Source organism: Stegostoma tigrinum, chromosome 19 (assembly GCF_030684315.1).
Source record: "Stegostoma tigrinum isolate sSteTig4 chromosome 19, sSteTig4.hap1, whole genome shotgun sequence".
Lineage (NCBI taxonomy): Eukaryota > Metazoa > Chordata > Chondrichthyes > Orectolobiformes > Stegostomatidae > Stegostoma > Stegostoma tigrinum.
Window position 1 is genome coordinate 28,848,722 of NC_081372.1, and position 20,677 is coordinate 28,869,398.

Consider the following 20,677-nt stretch of genomic DNA (forward strand, 5'->3'; position numbering starts at 1 on the left):
GCTTCATTCTAAATAAACTGTAACTCAGAAAAACCCTCTCTAAGCATTCAACCTGATTTTCACATCCATACTACCATTCATCAGCTAGCTATGCACCAGCATTTATTTCCAAATCTTTCCCAGCCAAACTAAATCCAACCTATACTTCCACCCCTTCCTTTTGTCATCTGCTTTAATCCTATGTTCATTTCTCGCCACTTCTGCAATTCACATTGCGTCAAAGTCTATAGATGTTCACTTAAAAATTCACCAGGTTTTCCACACCTATAAGAACTGCCGCATTTGATTACCTTCCAAAAACTGTGGCATACCAGATTTAAGAGAAACTTTGTGAATTTGTTTCATTTGTTGATTGAAATGGGTACAACTTTTCAACATTGTTCCCTAACATTATTCCTTCTTTCATCTATCGTTTCAGTGATTTCCTCTCAATTAATGGAGTAAGAAAAGGGGAGGGCTTTTAGAATTTGAATCTAGAACACTGCAGTGGCTCTTATCAAAGGATAGCTCTCATTTGTTTTTAATTTTTGGAGTTCTGATGAGTTAAGTTAAACTATCTGACCAAATTCTCATAATCTTCTTTGACATACGATATCATACAGAATTCCCATTTTATCCTTTCTTCTTCAGTACGAGATGGATCCATTATCAGACACTATCGAATCATGCAAAATAAAGCTGGGACGTTTTGCCTGAATACAAACAAACAATTTTCCAGTCTAAAAGAACTTGTGGAATACTACAAATTAAGCTGTCTTCGATCAAATCTCCTATTAACCGCACCTTTTCCGAAAGTAAGTTAATTTTAAGTGAAACCTTTCAAGATGTATCTTCTTTAATCTTCAGGCAATTTTTTCATATACGAAAACAATATACCGCTTTGGTTGAAAGACAAAAAGTGACAGAATTCAGTTTGCTGTGGAAAAAAACAGGTTAACGTTTTCTTCGTACAAAACATTTGTGCTGTCTGATATTGTGGGTAAACTTTCTGATTACATTTTCTCAGCAAAGAGCATGATGCATCAGGAAATTGCACGCACAGCCCTGATTTTGTTTCTGACAGGCTGGGCACCATCTCATTACATCACACTCAATTAACTTACATTTCATATTTTCCACGTACTATTTAGTTAGGACCATGCATATAAGCAAGCACAGCTAATATCCTGGGCACATTAAAAAGTGGGCCACTTTATTTCAGTTCTGAGAAGAAGTTTAGATAGGAATACCTGTGCAAAATTTCTTTGATAATCAAAACAATATTCAACCCCTAGCTGTTCTTAAGATTGTTCTGTGAGTAAAACATTCTGGTAGTGAAGTGCCAGCAAATTCTTAATACCTATCTTAACAGACACTTTGGTTTAGTTTCACAACTGCATGAAATCACCCTCAAAAATGTAGAATTCTTCTGTAGTTGAATTATTGGCCAATTTATTTCATCAAGACCTGGAAGGTACCTGAACCTGCACCCCATTGACTTAAAGTTGAAGTTACCACCATCTGACCTGAGATTCCAATAAAATTGCAAATGAGCAGCATGAAGGATAAAGTCAATTTATTCTCCTTGTTGTTCGCATCCATGTAGTGTCTGATACTGTTTAAAGGTAGCTTTTTTTAAAATCTGTGAAGTACCGTTGCATAGACTGTTGATGCATTCACTAAATTAAGTATTTGTGATTATTTTTCTACTAAAAGTATTCCTGCATAAATGTTGATTTGCAATGTGTATGTTTTTCATGCACAGCCCACTGCTTCTGTCCAATTTAAATGGACAGATGGTGCAGCAAAATGGAGAAGAATCTAGAATGTTCATATGTGTTCTTTCTGGAACCATTGCAAACAAAAATATATACTAATTAGTTCATGAAAATATAAACCAAACGATTGCTCAGGAATTAATTTTGTTTTTACTTTGACAATCAATACATTTTGACACTTGAAGGAAACATTTATTACAATCTTATGTGCTTTGTATTTGAAGAAATATCAACCAAATATAAGAGATTTGTCCTATTTGACTGTGGATGACTGGGAGCGACCAAAGGAAGAATTCACATTCACAAAGAAATTGGGATCTGGACATTTTGGAGAAGTATATGCTGGATATTGGAATAAAACAGTTCAAGTAGCCATCAAAACGGTCCATGTTGGTAAGAATGTGCCTAAAGCAAGTTTCAACATGAAAGTGTTTTTTTTTCAGTTAGGACAGGAGACTCAATGTCAGCTCTGAGGCTAGCAATTGAGCCCTTGTAGTTTAGGCAACATTGCCTTATTTATACTAATATGGTTCTTGTTGATGTTAATCTTATTTGAATTTTGGAGCCATGGGTTTTAGAAAGGATCATTCTTGGTTTTGTTACTTCGTTAGTATACAAATCCTGATCTATTGATATTTATTGGGCACGATTGCTGCCTCGAGAGCATTGCTTAAAACTCCCATTGCAATTTACTTGTAGACTGGAATCATACTTAACAATGTTATTGGTTTGCAGCAAAGTTTATTTTAAAGAAAGCAGATCATTTTCTTGAAGAATTATGCTGTTTTCTAAGGCTGTGTGACCTTTAATTTTTCTAGCATCCTACGCTCAGTTTTTTCTTGAAGAAATTATTCTTATTTCAAATTAATTTAATTTACAGTGAAATAGTCACTAATAGGTGGCCATTATATATCTTAATACATTAAAATTACAAGGAAATATTTCCAAATGCTGATTTAGTTTGTCAATGCCTTGTTTAAACAATTGATGAGAAATCCTTGAGGAGATGGGAAGAGGCCCTTAATTGTCTATGTACATAACTTAATTATGCTCCAAGCAGATGGCATGTTTACCCAACTTTCCCTAAGTGGCATGGCAGCAAGAAGATGTCAGATTGGTCTCCCATGCCCATCAGAAGTAAAATTCTGCCAATGAGGTCGGATAGGACAGTTTCAGAATTCCTTTTCCTATCAAAGAGAGAAGTGATAATGCAGAGTATAGCTGTAACAGCTACTGCCATATGTATTTCAGTGAAGTAGATCAGATGGAGGAGGTATTCTACGAATGAGGCCAGAGAAGCTATATAGCTACCTCTGGCACAGGAAACAGTGAGAACTCACTTGCAAGGATATAATAAGGAACAAATGAGTAAAGTGATTGTGGTTGACCAGAAATGTTATAATTCATAAATGGCACCTGATCTGCGAAGATCTCCAGAGAATCAACAATTTGTAAAGTACCATGAGCAACAGTGTTATAGAGAAATCCAGGTACCCAAGGAAACATCTCAGAGGTTAGCCTATTTGACTTTTGAACATCTACCACCTTCTTTCTACTCATGGAAAAATGGTGAAACTGGAATGATAATTGCAAGTGTTCAATATGCTCATTTATTTGTCACTAACTTCTGTGTGTTGCTTATTGATAAGTTTTGCTACAAAGTGGTTTCCTAGGTAGAGGAGTAGGAACATACAGTGTGCTAGCAAACAAGCTTCTACAAGAAATACTAAATGGTCATTTCATGGACCTATGACTAACCCTAAATGCATCACTGCCTGTGATAGAAATCTTTGTTTAGCCAGTCTCCACACAATGAATTCAAAGATAAAACCTGCTATCTCTTGATGACACACAACTGTTGCTTTCTGGCTACTCCACAAATATTTACAGCTGATGCTCACTAAACTATTTTAGCCACAGAAAGTGACTGACTATAAGACTTGAGTCCCTTTCTAATCTTTGCTTATAACCATTTTCATTGTACCTAGTGGCAGTGGAAATGAACAAATGAGGGCCAGTTTATTGTCTAACTAATATTTTCACTGCTGATGCGGATGTTGCTGTGCACTCAAAAAAAAATTCACTATAAAGCAATGTGCAAGTTTCAAAAGACATTCAGTATCTGAAGGGTTATTGTGCGCAATTTCAATCTGTGGCAAAACATTTACTGATCAGAAAGTTGGAGTATGGTACAACATGATCAAGAATGCCATTTCTAATAGCAACAATTTAAATGTAGTTCAGCCTGACCTTTTGACCTAAACAAACACTGTTTTAATGTAATCATGACATAGGTTAGGAGGCAATGTCCAATGCATATCTTATTTGTCAACAGCAGACCAATTCAGGTCTGTAGGCAATTCGAGGGGACAGTCAGCTGGCAAGAACACTGCCTTCTCTCATTTCAATAGCAACTTAAATTTTCTCCTCTGTTACTTCTTACATCCTGCTTCCATATTTTTTATATATTCTGGTGTTTACTTCCACACTTAGTTCTCAAGTGAAATGATGCCGAACATATCAAACATTGGCTTTTCTTGTCATAGGAAAAAGCAGATGGCAAATACTTATATATCCATTTGGGTATTTTGACATCCTGTCCAATCTCCACACTTCTTTCTGACAAACTTGATTATTACCTTTGCATTTCTTGTGACATTGCGTCTATTATCTTGTTATGGTGCATACTTTTCAATTTCAGAGCACTTGGAACTGAGACAGGTGACTTGGCTCATAGATACTGTTCTTTGCAACATGTTTTGTTTTTCATAATGGAATGCATAGAATAATTTGCATAACACTGATATTTTTCGCTTACACAATCATTCTTGCTATATCCTTAATAGTATCTCATTGCGTCAGTGCAGCATTTCCACATAATTTAGCAGCTACTTATTGTCCTAATGCCTTTATAGTATGTGAATATTTGTAGGATGTGTACATTTGACTTGAATGAACTCTTAAGACATGAATTGTTTCAAATTTCATTAATAATAACATCACCAATCACCTACAAGGATGCATGTAAGCTACAGAAAGTATTATAACTTCTTGCAAAAAAATCTTTGAAAAGGAAATTAAATCTTGAAATTTTGATAACAACATTCCCATATTAGAAAAACAGCATTTTAATATCCAACATTAACAGTGTGCAATGTATTCATGTATATATTAATAACCTGACAATTAACACACGAGGCTATAAAGGAAAATTGATGCAACCTCAGCTTTGCTCTTCTTTTGCAAATTGATATTTTGATCAAATAGCAAAGTCACTGGAAGGTCAAAAACATTAGTTCAGACTAAATTCTATTTTTAGGTCACAAGTTAACCAGTTTGCACAGTAAGACTATCACATATTTAAGGTCCTGCAGTAATAGACCATTCTTGTCGACGTGTTAGCATACTGGTGGTTGTCTTCCAAATTGGATAATGATGCTTCATTGCAAAATATTTCTAGTTCTAGAAAAAATAGAGAAAGAACAAAAGAGGAAATTACCCCAACTATTTCATATTTGCCCAGGTATCAGTTAACCTTTGTAGTAAAACCATTATCATATTTACAAGGATTATGTTAGAAATTAGACTCAGATTGTAGCTTCCCTAGCAGTGATTTCAATGCATAATGTTCCAAATTTTACTTTTCCATTACATTAATAGTGGCTGTTTGTTTCCCTTTTCAGAAAGATGCTGGCCAAAAAGATGGTGTTAAGTTTCTTATAAGTTATCATAAAATTTATTCTTGCACATTGTCCCCGTGTCTGCGTGGGTTTCCTCTGGGTGCTCTGGTTTCCTCCCACAGTCCCAAAATGTGCAGGCTAGGTGGATTGGTCATGAAAAATTGCCCATAGTGTTGAGGGATGTGTAGATTAGGTGGGTTACAGGAGGAAGGGTCTGGGCGGGATGCTGTGAGAGTCGGTGTGGACTTGCTGGGCCGAAGGGCCTGTTTTCACACTGTAGGGATTTTATGATTTTACGAAAACTCCGCATTTACGTACATGACTATAAACTGGTGGAAAGTTTTGTGAAAATAACAAACAAAGAGCAAAAATGTAGGAAACAAAGAATGTTTATGCTTCATAAAATCTATTCTTACAATTGTACATATATTTTTCTCCAGATGTAATGAATCAGAAAGATTTCCAAGCAGAGACGCAGGTTATGAAGAAGTTGCATCATCCACATATAATGTCGCTTTATGCAGTATGCACAACAGCAGATCCTTATTACATTGTAACAGAACTAATGAAAAATGGCAGTTTGCTAAATTATTTACGAAGTTGAGTAGACATTTTTTATATTATTAACTGTTCAGTATTTTGGATTTGTTTTAAGTGTGCTGTTGAAATGCTTTACTGAGCAATCAGAGTCCCTTTCCAATTCAGCCATCAAAGCTGTAGCTGCAAATGATTTTGTGCTCTGGGAAATTGGCATCACAGTCGATTAACTTAAGCTGCACCTGTTTCATTTTTATGTTAGGATATTAAAATATTCTCTAGCAATTGGTCATTCTTTTCTTGAAGTCCTTTTTTGATTTGATATTGGTATCTCCAAAGGGACTGAAGCAAACTAGACAAAACTGTCACCAAGAAGAATTACATAAATTATTTGGGAGACTGCAGCACAAAACTTTCAAAATGACAATAGCCACTTTTGCTGTCTCCAACACTGCAGAAGTGTAAAACCACTAATGCTAACATAAAGGATACTGTTATAGGATACTGTTAACAGCATCATGTTTGCAAAGATCAAATTTCAGACTACGGTTATAGCTTGGAAAATTAGAGCTTTTTTTCACTCTGACAGGTTCTTTAAAATTCTGAGAGTTTACAAGAAGGTTGTTTGTGATGTTCATTACTTCATCACATAGGGCCACATTGAAGATTACTACTCAGGACAGAAAGGGAAAGGCTTTAATTTATGTGGGTCTGTGAGCCCTGATGCAGTTTATATTGTCTCTTGCCCACCGGAAAAGTGATATTAGGTAGAATTTCCCACTCCCTGGCATAATGCCAAAAAAGATGGCAAAATTGGGTGAGAATAATAAAATAAAATTCTTGATTTTTGAGAAAAAAGTCCGATTTTCCCCTCTAAACTTAAATGACAAGTTCAGAATCTATCCCATGAGTATCGACTACACTTTTGTTTCCACAGATTTCCATCTCCACCTTGCCCTATTTTGCTCTCCCTTCCAATTTTCCTCTCTTCCACTGAGAAACTAGGTGGCTCAAAAACATAACTTATAAGTTATCATAAAATTTATTCTTGCACATTGTCCCCGTGTCTGCGTGGGTTTCCTCTGGGTGCTCTGGTTTCCTCCCACAGTCCCAAAATGTGCAGGCTAGGTGTACGGAATGGCTATCCAGTATCTGCAACCTGTTGGATCCTTGTCCCAGCCATCATTCAGCTGCTTCATCAGGCAGCCCTGTATATTCCTGTGTGGTGACCATGCTCCTCAACCCTTCGACCACAGAAGTTGGCATCAGCAAACCACCATCCTTGCTGAATCATCATGCCTGCTCTCAAACCAAATCAGACATCACTTCAAGCCTTCACCACTTTGGATCTAATGGACGCCTATAATTTGCATGCATCTCCATGTCACTTGGTATGCAGGGACGAATATGCATCTCATGCATCTGGAGAGGATGCTTTTGAGCTGATATAGATAAATGCATCTTATGGCTCTTAGCTTCATTTCTGAGTGCTCACTCACTTTGTGCTTGGAAGTAGTCAATGTCTGTCCACTTAACATTGCACGATGAATTCCATACTGTCTTAGAGGCTGCCAACTTCTGAGTGGGCCCCATTGTTTTCTTAGTGCACACGGTCTTTAGCCCTCAGTTACTGTCTGCCAATTACAGTGCTGTTTAGTGCAGAGAAAGGAGAGGAAATAGGAAAACTCAGCTCTCTAAAACAAAAGCAGAATGGGACAGATCCTGAAAATATGAAATAAGAACAAAAATTATTGGAAACCTTCAGCAGATTTGGATCTGTGAGTAGAAAATAGAGTTAATATTTAGAACTGATGAAAGATCATTGATCAAAAGTGTTATCTTTGCTTTCCTATGTTTAAAGAAGCTACCTGACCTTCCAGCATTTTCTGTTTATAACTTCAAACTTTGACCAAATGCTTTTGGAAATCTACACATCAGTCATGTGGCAAAACAATTACAATATTGCCTAATACCATCAGAAAATGTGTCTGAAAAATGAAATAACCCATTCCAGGTTTAACCCTAAAATTTGTGCCTTAAGTTCTTCAAATAATTTCTTGACTTGTCTTTGAAATACTTTCTCAAACAGCATAGTGTCTGCAACAAATGTAGCTTTCTCACTTCCTTTGTGTTCATTAGTAAGCATTTTGAACAGCAAAGATGCCTTTGGGAACCCAGCTAACTTTTTTGTTATCTAGCTCACTAACAATTCAGTTCTGACTTCCATAGTTGGAACTCTTGAACTTTTTCTTTTATTAGGTCTGCTCTGAGGGGTCATAAATATTCTACTGCTTCCTCAACTCGGGATACTTAGTGAATGTAACTCAATCTCGCTAAAATAATTTGACTCATAATACTAATTGGGTAACTCTTTGAAAGAGCTTTTATAGCCAAATCATTTGAATAACTTCTTTCTGTGCTGTCATGATTCTTTTTTATAAATTTAATGGCCATTTATGGCATTGAGTTTACTCAGTTGAGAAAGATCAAATGGATGAAAATTCTCTTGGGAGACTTCTCAACTGACTCCATTCCTAGCTAGTCTCTAACATTTGGTAAATTATATCTGTTTCTGCTTTAACTAGATTTCTCAATGTTATATATAAAAGCTTAACGTGCACAGAAATGTAGTGCAAGTTCATTATTGTCACACACACATCTATGAAATAATAAGAGATTTGTTGCTTGAATAAGTAGCATATTCAGATGTAAACTTTACTGAAGAATTATAAAAAATGTGAATCCATAAAGTCGTATTTTTTGTCAAAATCAATTTTTATGTTCTATTCATCCTTACTGCTGTCATTTTAATGAATCTTAGGCAAAGAAAGATTATATTTGAACACAGAACATCTGCTTGACATGACGGTTCAAATAGCAGAGGGAATGTCCTATTTGGAATCCCAAAATTATATCCATCGAGATTTGGCAGCAAGGAATGTACTTGTTGGAGAAAACTGCATTTGCAAAATTGCTGACTTTGGATTAGCCCGCTTGATAAAGGTACTGCCATTTTCCTTTCAGATCACTTATGCATACTGCTAAATTTAATCATGCTAGAAAGGAGCTATCAGACATATTGATGTCCTCTGAAATTTGGACTACAATAAAGATGTGTTGACCATTAAAACAGAAATTACTATAAACCTAATTACATTCAATTCAGAAGTATACAACAAGAGTTGACCTTTGATGTATTTCACATGGCATATTCTTAGTACCTTCTGGATTTTACTGCTTCATCACAAGATCTGGTCACTTTCAGTGGCCAGAGTCCAATTATAGATTAGAGTTAGGCTAAATGTTCTATTCTTGTTCATATTCAACATTCTACTGCTTCATTTAAATCTAGGAGGATGTGTACGTGTCTCAATCAACTACAATTCCATATAAATGGACAGCCCCAGAAGCTATAGAATTTGGCCATTTCTCTGTGAAATCTGATGTGTGGTCTTTTGGTGTTCTTCTTTATGAAACAGTCACTCATGGTAAAACACCTTACCCAGGTAGGCTTTCAGTTTTGTTGTACATAAACTGCACACTGAAATTATAAGGAAAGTATAGCTTTAATTTTAGTTAGTTTAATAATAATCACTTTGCTGCAGGTATGAACAACCAAGAAGTAGTGAGCATGGTTTCTAAAGATTACCGAATGCCGTGTCCTGACGAATGTCCAAGAAAACTGTATGAAATAATGCTTCAGTGCTGGAACAGCAGAGCACAAAATCGCCCATCATTTAAAGCATTAGTACAAATGTTGGTGTCCTTCAGCAACTATGAAGGTAATATTTGCTTTTCCGCTGACATTAAACATTTCTGTTCAAATTATAGATGAGAATATTCTTTAAAATATCATCTTGTCGAATGACTGCCTTCAGATTGCCCATGAACTTTAAGCATTCTTAATTCCTAGCCTGACATTAAGCTAATAAACTATTAAGCGAGTCCAGGTCTAATAAACTGATGGGTTAAATTTTTATGGCATCACTGTTATTTTAGAAAATAACTCCTACAACAGTTTGTTGCTTTTATCAAAATGCAAATGGTTCAAATTTATAAAGCTGTAGAAAATAAAACAATTTTATTGTATCATTGTTACTAAGTATTCGTTATAAAATTTGGGAGAAACTAAGTTTGTTTCTTAAAGGAATTGTTTTATCAAAATATTTAGGACATAGAGGAGCATCTTTCCTCTTTCAGTAAAGTTAAACAAAACATTTGATATAAATTATCACTAGTTATTGTTAAGATTAGGTCAACTGGTGTATAATATTGCTGCAAGGTAAAGACTGAAATTTTTAATAATTCCAACAATAACAAAACACTTTATTTGTTTGCATCAAAGTTAACAGTTCATTTACAGGATGCAGAGATGGGCTGAGAGGTGGCAGATGGAGTTCAACCTGGATAAATGCGAGGTGATGCATTTTGGAAGGTCGAATTTGAAAACTGAGTACAGGATTAAGGATAGGATTCTTGGCAGCGTGGAGGAACAGAGGGATCTTGGTGTGCAGATACATAGATCCCTTAAAATGGCCACCCAAGTGGACAGGGTTGTTAAGAAAGCATATGGTGTTTTGGCTTTCATTAACAGGGGGATTGAGTTTAAGAGTCGTGAGATCTTGTTGCAGCTCTATAAAACTTTGGTTAGACCGCACTTGGAATACTGCGTCCAGTTCTGGGCGCCCTATTATAGGAAAGATGTGGATGCTTTGGAGAGGGTTCAGAGGAGGTTTACCAGGATGCTGCCTGGACTGGAGGGCTTATCTTATGAAGAGAGGTTGACTGAGCTCGGTCTCTTTTCATTGGAGAAAAGGAGGAGGAGAGGGGACCTAATTGAGGTATACAAGATAATGAGAGGCATAGATAGAGTCGATAGCCAGAGACTATTTCCCAGGGCAGAAATGGCTGGCACGAGGGGTCATAGTTTTAAGCTGGTTGGTGGAAAGTATAGAGGGGATGTCAGAGGCAGGTTCTTTACGCAGAGAGTTGTGAGAGCATGGAATGCGTTGCCAGCAGCAGTTGTGGAAGCAAGGTCATTGGGGTCATTTAAGAGACTGCTGGACATGCATATGGTCACAGAAATTTGAGGGTGCATCCATGAGGATCAATGGTCGGCACAACATTGTGGGCTGAAGGGCCTGTTCTGTGCTGTACTGTTCTATGTTCTATGTTCTATGTTCTATGTTACTCCTGATTCCAACACCAGCAATAATTTTCCTACTTCCAATGACGTGCAGGTGCCAATGTTGGACTAGGTTAGACAAGGTCAAAAATCACACGACACCAGGTTATAATCCAGTAACTGGATTACTTCCACTGAGGTGGTGTTCCCAACCAAGCTGGGAATACCACTAAGTAACTGGTATTGAAAAGGATCTGAGACTTGGAAATTAGCTGGAATCAAGGGGTTGGGCATGGAGCCAATTATAGGCTATATCTGGCCAATTTGGCATAGCAAAGGAACCAGTAGAATAGCCCCAGTGTGCTACTTACTATTTTACTAGCATTCTTGTTTTCTCAAGCTAAAATCCAAGTAAAATGTACAGAATATGTCTATGCAGGTGATTATATTTACATGAATGTAAATCAATGGCCATTTACGTGCTTATGTGCAATTGTGTGCATTCCAACTATGTTAATATATTTGTGTGTGTCCTAAATCTGACACCTCTTCCTACTTTAAGCATCTCATCTTCTTTTATCCCTTACCTCTCATTTTAAAAGACTCATTCTCTCCCACTCATCCAAAACTTGAAATATTTTACAAATTATTTTCACTGCTTTTTCCCTCAGCCTCTGAACCAAATGACTGCTCACCCTCAGCCTTCATCTCAAATGTATCATTCTCTTTCGCTCTCTATTCATGAGGCTAATGTCTTGGTTGCTTGACTACGTATCCATGAAACTACTGATTGTACAGCTCTCCTCTCAACTCCCAGGTTAGCTGGTGTTGTAAATGATTCTGTCTGCCCTGGTGCTGTCCCACTCTTTGTCAAATCTGCCATCGCCACCCCCTTTTCCCAAGAATGAATTTTTGACACCTGCTTTCTTATAAATTACCATTCATCAACAACTTTCCTATTCAAAGTCCTTGAATTTACTATCAACTCTCAAATCCATGTTAATCTTTTGCAGAGCTTCATGTTTGAGACCATACAATGAGGTTCTCCACTGTCACAGCACCTAAGCAGCCCTTAGCTATGTGTCTGTGACTGTTCTAAACCATCCCTGCCCATCCTTCTCGACTTGTCTGCAGCCTTTGACTCAGTCAGCCAAGCTATGCTCCTCCAATATCTCTCCACTTTTGTCCAGCTGTATTAGACTACACTCACCTGCCTCCATTTTTCTTTATTCCATCATAGTCAAAAAATTGCTTGCAATGCAATGCCTTCTCTTCCTGCTCTGACACTTTACATCATGTCTCTTCAGAATCTGTCTGTAGCCTCTACTACTTCTCATCAATATGCTGCCCCAGAGTGACATTATCACAAAGCACAGTATTAGTTTTCACATGTATGCTGTCAACACCCAACTCACCAACACCTCTTTCAAACCCCACCAGTGTTTGACATCCAGTACTAGATGAGCAGAAATTTCTGCCAACTAAATTGTTCAAGGTGGAAGCAATTATCTTCAGTCCCTGTCACAAAGTGAGTTCCCTAACTACCATCTTCATCCCCTCCCTGATGACAGCCTCTGAGCATGTGCACAGCTATCGTGTCTTTGCTTAACCTGACATGAGTTTGCAAGTACAGATTTTCACCATCACCATATATGTTTATTTCCACTTCTCTAACATTGCTCAACTCCACCACTGCCTCATAGAATGTGTCATACAATCCCTACTGTGTAGAAAGAGGCCATGCAGCCCAATGAATCTGACTGGCCTGCTGAACAGCAGCCCCAAAAAACCAAGTCCTCACTCTATCCCCAAACCCTGCATTTACCATGGCTAATACGCCTAGACTGCACACCCATGGACAATATGGGCAATTTACCAAGGCCAATCCACCCAACCTGCACATCTTTGGACTGTGGGAGGAAACTGGAGCACCTGAGTGGACCCACACAAACACAGGGAGAACGTGCAGTATCCACACAGACAGTTGCCCAAAGCTGGAATGAAACCCGGATCTCTGGCACTGTGAGGCAGTAGTGCTAATCACCGAGGCACTATGCAGCTCATGGTGAAGCCCCCACTTACCCTTTTGTTCCCAAGAAAAAAAACCTCTATTCCAATTCATTCCCAGTAGTCTTTCTGTGTTCTCCTACCTATAAACTGGAGATAATCCATCTCTGGCATGTATCCTAAATTGCATCAGGCCCTGTTTGTTCTCTTGCTGATCCACATTGACTCCCACTTAAGCAACTCCTCAATTTTAAAAATTTCATCCTGGTTTTCAAATTCCTTCATGGCCTTACCCTTCATCATCTCCATTCCCTTCACCAGCCCTACACACTTTCAAAATATCTGCACAATTCTGGTCCCGTTGATCTTCTGCACAACATCACTTACTGCAGGATAATAAAATGTGAGGCTGGATGAACACAGCAGGCCAAGCAGCATCTCAGGAGCACAAAAGCTGACGTTTCGGGCCTAGACCCTTCATCAGAGAGGGGGATGGGGGGAGGGAACTGGAATAAATAGGGAGAGAGGGGGAGGCGGACCGAAGATGGAGAGTAAAGAAGATAGGTGGAGAGGGTGTAGGTGGGGAGGTAGGGAGGGGATAGGTCAGTCCAGGGAAGACGGACAGGTCAAGGAGGTGGGATGAGGTTAGTAGGTAGCTGGGGGTGCGGCTTGGGGTGGGAGGAAGGGATGGGTGAGAGGAAGAACCGGTTAGGGAGGCAGAGACAGGTTGGACTGGTTTTGGGATGCAGTGGGTAGAGGGGAAGAGCTGGGCTGGTTGTGTGGTGCAGTGGGGGGAGGGGATGAACTGGGCTGGTTGAGGGATGCAGTGGGGGAAGGGGAGATTTTGAAACTGGTGAAGTCCACATTGATACCATATGGCTGCAGGGTTCCCAGGCGGAATATGAGTTGCTGTTCCTGCAACCTTCGGGTGGCATCATTGTGGCAGTGCAGGAGGCCCATGATGGACATGTCATCAAGAGAATGGGAGGGGGAGTGGAAATGGTTTGCGACTGGGAGGTGCAGTTGTTTGTTGCGAACTGATGCCACAATGATGCCACCCGAAGGTTGCAGGAACAGCAACTCATATTCCGCCTGGGAACCCTGCAGCCATATGGTATCAATGTGGAAGCCACAATGATGCCACCCGAAGGTTGCAGGAACAGCAACTCATATTCCGCCTGGGAACCCTGCAGCCATATGGTATCAATGTGGAAGCCACAATGATGCCACCCGAAGGTTGCAGGAACAGCAACTCATATTCCGCCTGGGAACCCTGCAGCCATATGGTATCAATGTGGACTTCACCAGTTTCAAAATCTCCCCTTCCCCCACTGCATCCCTCAACCAGCCCAGTTCATCCCCTCCCCCCACTGCACCACACAACCAGCCCAGCTCTTCCCCTCTACCCACTGCATCCCAAAACCAGTCCAACCTGTCTCTGCCTCCCTAACCGGTTCTTCCTCTCACCCATCCCTTCCTCCCACCCCAAGCCGCACCCCCAGCTACCTACTAACCTCATCCCACCTCCTTGACCTGTCCGTCTTCCCTGGACTGACCTATCCCCTCCCTACCTCCCCACCTACACCCTCTCCACCTATCTTCTTTACTCTCCATCTTCGGTCCGCCTCCCCCTCTCTCCCTATTTATTCCAGTTCCCTCCCCCCATCCCCCTCTCTGATGAAGGGTCTAGGCCCGAAACGTCAGCTTTTGTGCTCCTGAGATGCTGCTTGGCCTGCTGTGTTCATCCAGCCTCACATTTTATTATCTTGGAATCTCCAGCATCTGCAGTTCCCATTATCTCTCATCACTTACTGCAGCATTGCTGCATGTGCCATCAATTGCCAAAGCTGTAAACTCCATGACTCCCTGCCCAAACACATTCACCTCTCTGCCTTTCCTCTTTTGAGATGCTGTTTGAAATGCACCTGTTTTTATCAACCTTTTAGTCATCCACTTTACCAACACCGTCAGTGATTCCATTTCAAATTTTATTTGGTAACATTGCTATGAAGTGGCTTGGGCTATTTTACTATGTTAGAGGTGCAATATAAAACCAAGTTGCTATTCTTATCAGAAATAATTTTGCAGATGCTACAGTTAATAAATTCCACACTAAAATCAGAAATCGACATAACAGTGGGAGCAATATCCTAAGCACCTGGCTCATCAGTAATGTTCAATCGTCTTAGTTTTCAAATAGTTTTATTCGTGTCTTATTTTGACTGGTTTTGCATTTTCTAAATATCTCTTGTGTTAAAATATTCTATCTATTCAAATTGCATAACATTTCATCAAAATCCTAGAATACAAACATTATGTTATATTGTCAGCTCAGTCCAAAAGTATTTGCGAAGAAATGTTCCACATATACTGTTCTCTTGGAACGTTTAAGGTACCAAAATATTTTATCAAACAGCATTCCTTTTATTTTATGTTTAAAACATGATCAAATGTAAATGTTAACTTTTTCTGTCTGTTTCTCTGTCTTTCCACAGATGCTGTTTGACCTGCTGAACATTTAGAGCACTTTCTGCTTTTATTTCAGATTTCCAGTAGCCATAGTATTCTATTTTTGTTACTACTTTAATTTATGTTTTATCTTTTGTCTGTCCTCAAAACGAGCCAAGTGTAATATTCTGGTAATCAGAAAGACAATTCTAATTCACATAGAAACATTTTCGCATGCACAATAACTTCTTCAATCTGGAGAGTACATAACCAAGGCATTTCTGGATTTTGTAATTTTCTGAAATATAAAATAATATTAGAAAGCCCAACAACAAGTGTCACAACTGGAATCAAGACTGAACTCAACGCATAAAACATACCAAAACTATGTTAAGACATGACGGTGCACGGTTTCATTCATCATTTGAACCTAATGGCTGATGCACCAACACACATGGATACAGAATTAAATTGAGCATCATTAACAGTTAAATAATGCATTCCATTATAAATATTATTGAAGATTTTCAAATCACAATGTTTTAATATATTTGAAAACGTTTAAAGTTATCTCAGATTGTTACCTAATCAACATACACCATCAAACACACGCAGATTAATCAATCCCTCTCCCCAAATTTTGATGCCAGAGTCTGCAAAACAGAGTCACCAGAATGGGATAATTGCTGATCCAGCAGGGTAAGGGGGGAGTTGAAACCCAGCAACATTTAAAGCTGTCACTCAGCTTCCCCGCTCAGCCACACCACCTACATAGAATCCATACAGTTTAGAGACAGGCTATTCAGCCCCCTCAAGCCCACACAAATGCTCCAAAAGAGCATCCCACCCAGACTCTTTACCCTGCACACTATGGGCAATTTAGCATAACCCATACATCTTTGGACTACGGAAAGGAAAACAGAACACCCACAGACACAGAGAGAACATGCAAACTCCACATAGACATTCACCCAAGGGTGCAAATGAACCTGGGCCCAGTACTATGAAGCAGATATGATAACCACTGAGCCACTATGCTGGCTCTTCCCATATTTCCAGACTTACCACTAAATCAATGACTGAGTTACACTTACCACCTGCCTCTACACAAACATTCCGGGCCCACTAGACACTTGCTGATAAAATGGCTTAAAGAGCACATTGAGCTCATTGTCTGCACATTGCTGTTTGGCATTATCAGCCCAGTGGGTCATAGCCTTGTACAGTGCTGGGAGTAGTGAGTGTGTGAGTTGAAGGGCTTGCTGAAAAGACTTCCAGGTAACTGGTGGTTCTGTATTTCTTTGTTCCAGACTGGAGAAGTTACAATGCTCTATGTTGGTTATTACTGCATTTGTCCCAATCTGTACCCACATACTTTACCTCCAGTCACTCATAATATTTGCAATAGCCCATTGGTAGATGTACAAATGTGACTGACTGATTTGGGTGAATTTTTTGTTTAGTTCTCCACTGTTCTTCCTTCCCTGTGCAAAATTCTAGCCCTTTGAGTCTCTACAATGTTCATTGCTCCTACATCATGCCATTAGGTGCCTTGGACGTAACCTCTAGAATGGCCTCCTCAATCACTTTTTGCCTTTCCTTCCTCCTTTTAAGCATATTCCTTCAGATATAACTACCAAAGTTTTGGTAATCCATCCTAATGTGGCTTGCTTTCAGTTTTGCTTGTGACACCTCTCATGAGGAACATGCCAAGTAGAGATTTTGTTTTTACTCCTTCATGAATGAAGGTCCAGGCCAGCATTGGTGCATATCCCTAATTGCCCTTGAGAAGGCTGTGGCAAGTCATCTTCCATCTTAGTGGTTTGCTAGACTTTTTAGAGGCTTGTTCAGGGCCAACCATATTCCCATGGGTATGGAGACACTTGTAGAGCACCAGTTGCACTTGATTTGAACTAGTATCACCAGAAAATTGATCAGGGGATCTGGATTGCTAACATTAACATAAAGCTGTCATTGTCTTGGGAGTGATCTTCTAGTGCAGTAATAACAATATGCAGCCAGCCAAGTCCTTTGTGTTATCTTTTCAAAGTAAATAAAACATGAAGAATCTGTGAACTATTTCTTCACTTTCGATGTGATAATAGTTCTAGATGTTGTATCTAAATGCTTTTCTTTAATGCAATATAATTCCCTTTTATTGTTTGTATACCTTGTAAACTGATTTAGGTTTGTTATCAGTATTAAGTAAAGCTATTGTACACAAAGCAGCAACTCAGTGAATGCCCTAACAGTGTGAGATTTTTATTGTTTTTGGGAATTCCCATAATAAAGTTATGATTAAGATCCACACAATGAGTAATTCAAATAGATCTACAGCTTGTGGCTGCCTATTTGATAGCTTAAATCAGAAATAAGTCTTGTTTGAGAGATTACTTAATAAATTATTTTACCTTCCTTATAAGGCTTGCATGCAACACCTTAATGATTGTCATCCAAAAATGAAAATAAATTAATTCAGAAATAATGCACAGAAGTTTGATTTCAGTATTATAATTTCTGACTCTCATTCCTTAAACTTTCTTTCCAACACCTCCGTAGCTTTATCAATTCTTACCTTTGCTAATCCCTAATTTTGTGAATTCTTCAAGACCAGTTTGTTAAATTATTCCCTCTGCATCTCAGCTGTGGTCTCTCCTGCTTTAGCCATTTCCTCAGCTCTCTTTTTAAAGGCAAGTCTTTAATCATCTTCATTTAACAATTAGCTGTCACAAATAGTCATTCAGCAGCACAGAGCTTGAGTATTTGCTGAAACAATGTCACATTTTGTCAAAGCTGTTTTTCCCATATTCATCAGAACATTTTACAAGATTACCACTTCAAGGGGTAAAAGTAACATTTGCACAAGTATGACAGGAGAGTGCCAATTGATTGGCAAGTCAACTTTCATTGGCAGCAGTATTAACTATTCAACTAACCCACAACTTACCTCTCTCATCCCAGCTACACTTCCCTGAACCCTTACAACCCCTTGCAATGTCACTGCCCTCTATCCTGATACTTAACATTCCCTACCACTGGATCAACACTCCACTATGCCTGGGACTTGACACACCCCATCACAGGACCAGGTACCTCCTCCCTCCCCTCAACCACCTATCCGCACCCTTCAAGAGACCTTGATCTCCCATATTCTTCACTTTCCTGCTCCAGACTCCAGCATTCATTATTCTGTTCATGGATCTGAGGCCAACCCCTCAATCACCACCGGTCTCATCACCCCTTCCTCTCCCTTACATCCAAATCTAACTTACCTGGCACCCTACCCCCATGCACCTGGCACTGTACCTATATGGCACTCAACCCTTCCCCAGATGGAATAATATAAACCATAATGTATAAAATTGAGAATTGAGGGACTGCTGTGTGCTCTGTTTCACAGAGACATGGTTCACTGCAGCTACACCTGACCATGCTTTATACCCTGAGGGTTTTTCAGTTCACCAAATGGACTGCTCAGCATCCTTGGGCAAGAAAAGGGGCAGTGGGGTCTGCCTCCCAATCAATATCTCCTGGTGGTCAGACATTGTGACGCTGGTGAGTCACTGCTTCCTGGACCTAGAACATTTCACGGTGAAATGCTATGTTTACTACCTGCCACACAAATTCACCAGCACTATCCTGACAGCAGTCTACATCCCACCCAATACAGAAGTGAAGAGTGCAGTATATGATGATATATACAACAGGACCAACAGTCTTGAGACAGAATACCCTGAACCTTTGTTCATCTTAGCTGGTGACTTCATCGAGGCCCAACTCAAGAACCTGCTGCCAAAATTTCACCAACACCTCTCCTGTCCCACCAGAGGTCCAAACATCCTTGCCCATTGCTGCCCAACCATAAAAGATGCCTACTGCTCCATTACCCACCATCATGTTGGAAAATCAGATCACAACTCTGTGCTCCCCCTCCTGGATTACAAGCAGAAATTGAATTATGAGGACCAAGTACAGAAAGTAGTGCAGTGTTGGTCTGAGACAACTGAATGGCTTCTACAAGACTGCTTGGAGTCAATGGACTGGTCCATATTTAAGAACTTAGCGGTGAGCCTAAACGAAGATGGCACTGTTGTTACAGACTTCATTAGTAAGTGTGTTTTTGACAGTGTGCCAAGTAAGTTAATCCTAGCATTTCCCAGTGGTAAACCATTGATGAACTGGGAAATCCACTCCCTACTGAAGTCCAGGTCTGAGGCATTCAAGTCAGTGACCATGACCTATACAGGAAATCCAGGTACGACCTTCACAAGGGCATCAGAGACACCAAGAGACAATACCAACCTGAGCTGGAGACCCAGACTAACCATATGAACACCCATTATTTGTGGCAAGGCTTATATTACATAAAGGCCTACAATGCAAAGTCAAACAGAATCGGGGGCAAAACGGTACATCCCTACTCAACAATCTCAACGCATTCTATGCTCACTTTGGACAGAAGGTTAGTAAAACAATGTTACCTGTCCCATCAGCCTCAGATGTACCTATACCCATGGTCACTGACACAAACATTACATCAGTTTTCCTGAGAGTGAACCCATGGAAAACAAATGGCACAGATGGAGGGCCTGGCTGTGCATCCAGATCCTGTGTGGACCAGCTGGTGGGAGTATTCACAGACATCTTTAACCTCTCCCTAATATGCTTCACGAAGACCACCATCATCCCAGTGGCAAAGAAAAGTCATGCAAAGTGCTTCAATGACTGCTGCCTGTTGGTTCTGATATCCATTATTAAGAAGTGCTTCGAAGGGTTAGTCATGGTTCACATCAACTTCAGCCTACCAGACTGCCTTGATCCATTGCAATTCCTCTACTGGCACAACAGGTCCAAAACAGACCCCATTTCACTGAGCCTACATTCATCACCGGAACATCTGGATTACAAGGGTACCTACATCAGACTGCTATTTATTGACTACAGCTCTGCCTTCAAAACCATAATTCCAAACAAACTCATCTCCATACTATGAGACTTTGGTCTCTGCTCCCCACTCTGTAACTGGATTCTCAACTTCATGACCAACAGACCACAATCAGTTAGAATAGGCTACAATACCTCCTCCATGATAATCCCCAACACTACTCCATTTACAATTTTTC

At 39.6% G+C, this 20,677-nt stretch overlaps 1 protein-coding gene across 1 annotated transcript in view; it reads left to right on the forward strand.

The window, feature by feature from the left end:
* Positions 1-18,003, forward strand: part of LOC125461471 (protein-tyrosine kinase 6-like) — a 31,148-nt gene extending 13,145 nt beyond the window's left edge. Inside the window, exons 3-9 of the mRNA XM_048550295.2 lie at positions 631-794; positions 1,982-2,150; positions 5,878-6,036; positions 8,796-8,977; positions 9,327-9,480; positions 9,580-9,756; positions 15,602-18,003. Coding sequence (XP_048406252.1) covers positions 631-794; positions 1,982-2,150; positions 5,878-6,036; positions 8,796-8,977; positions 9,327-9,480; positions 9,580-9,756; positions 15,602-15,612 — 1,016 coding nt within the window. The 3' untranslated portion in view covers positions 15,613-18,003. The remainder of the gene's footprint in view (positions 1-630; positions 795-1,981; positions 2,151-5,877; positions 6,037-8,795; positions 8,978-9,326; positions 9,481-9,579; positions 9,757-15,601) is intronic.
* Positions 18,004-20,677: the final 2,674 nt, after the last annotated feature.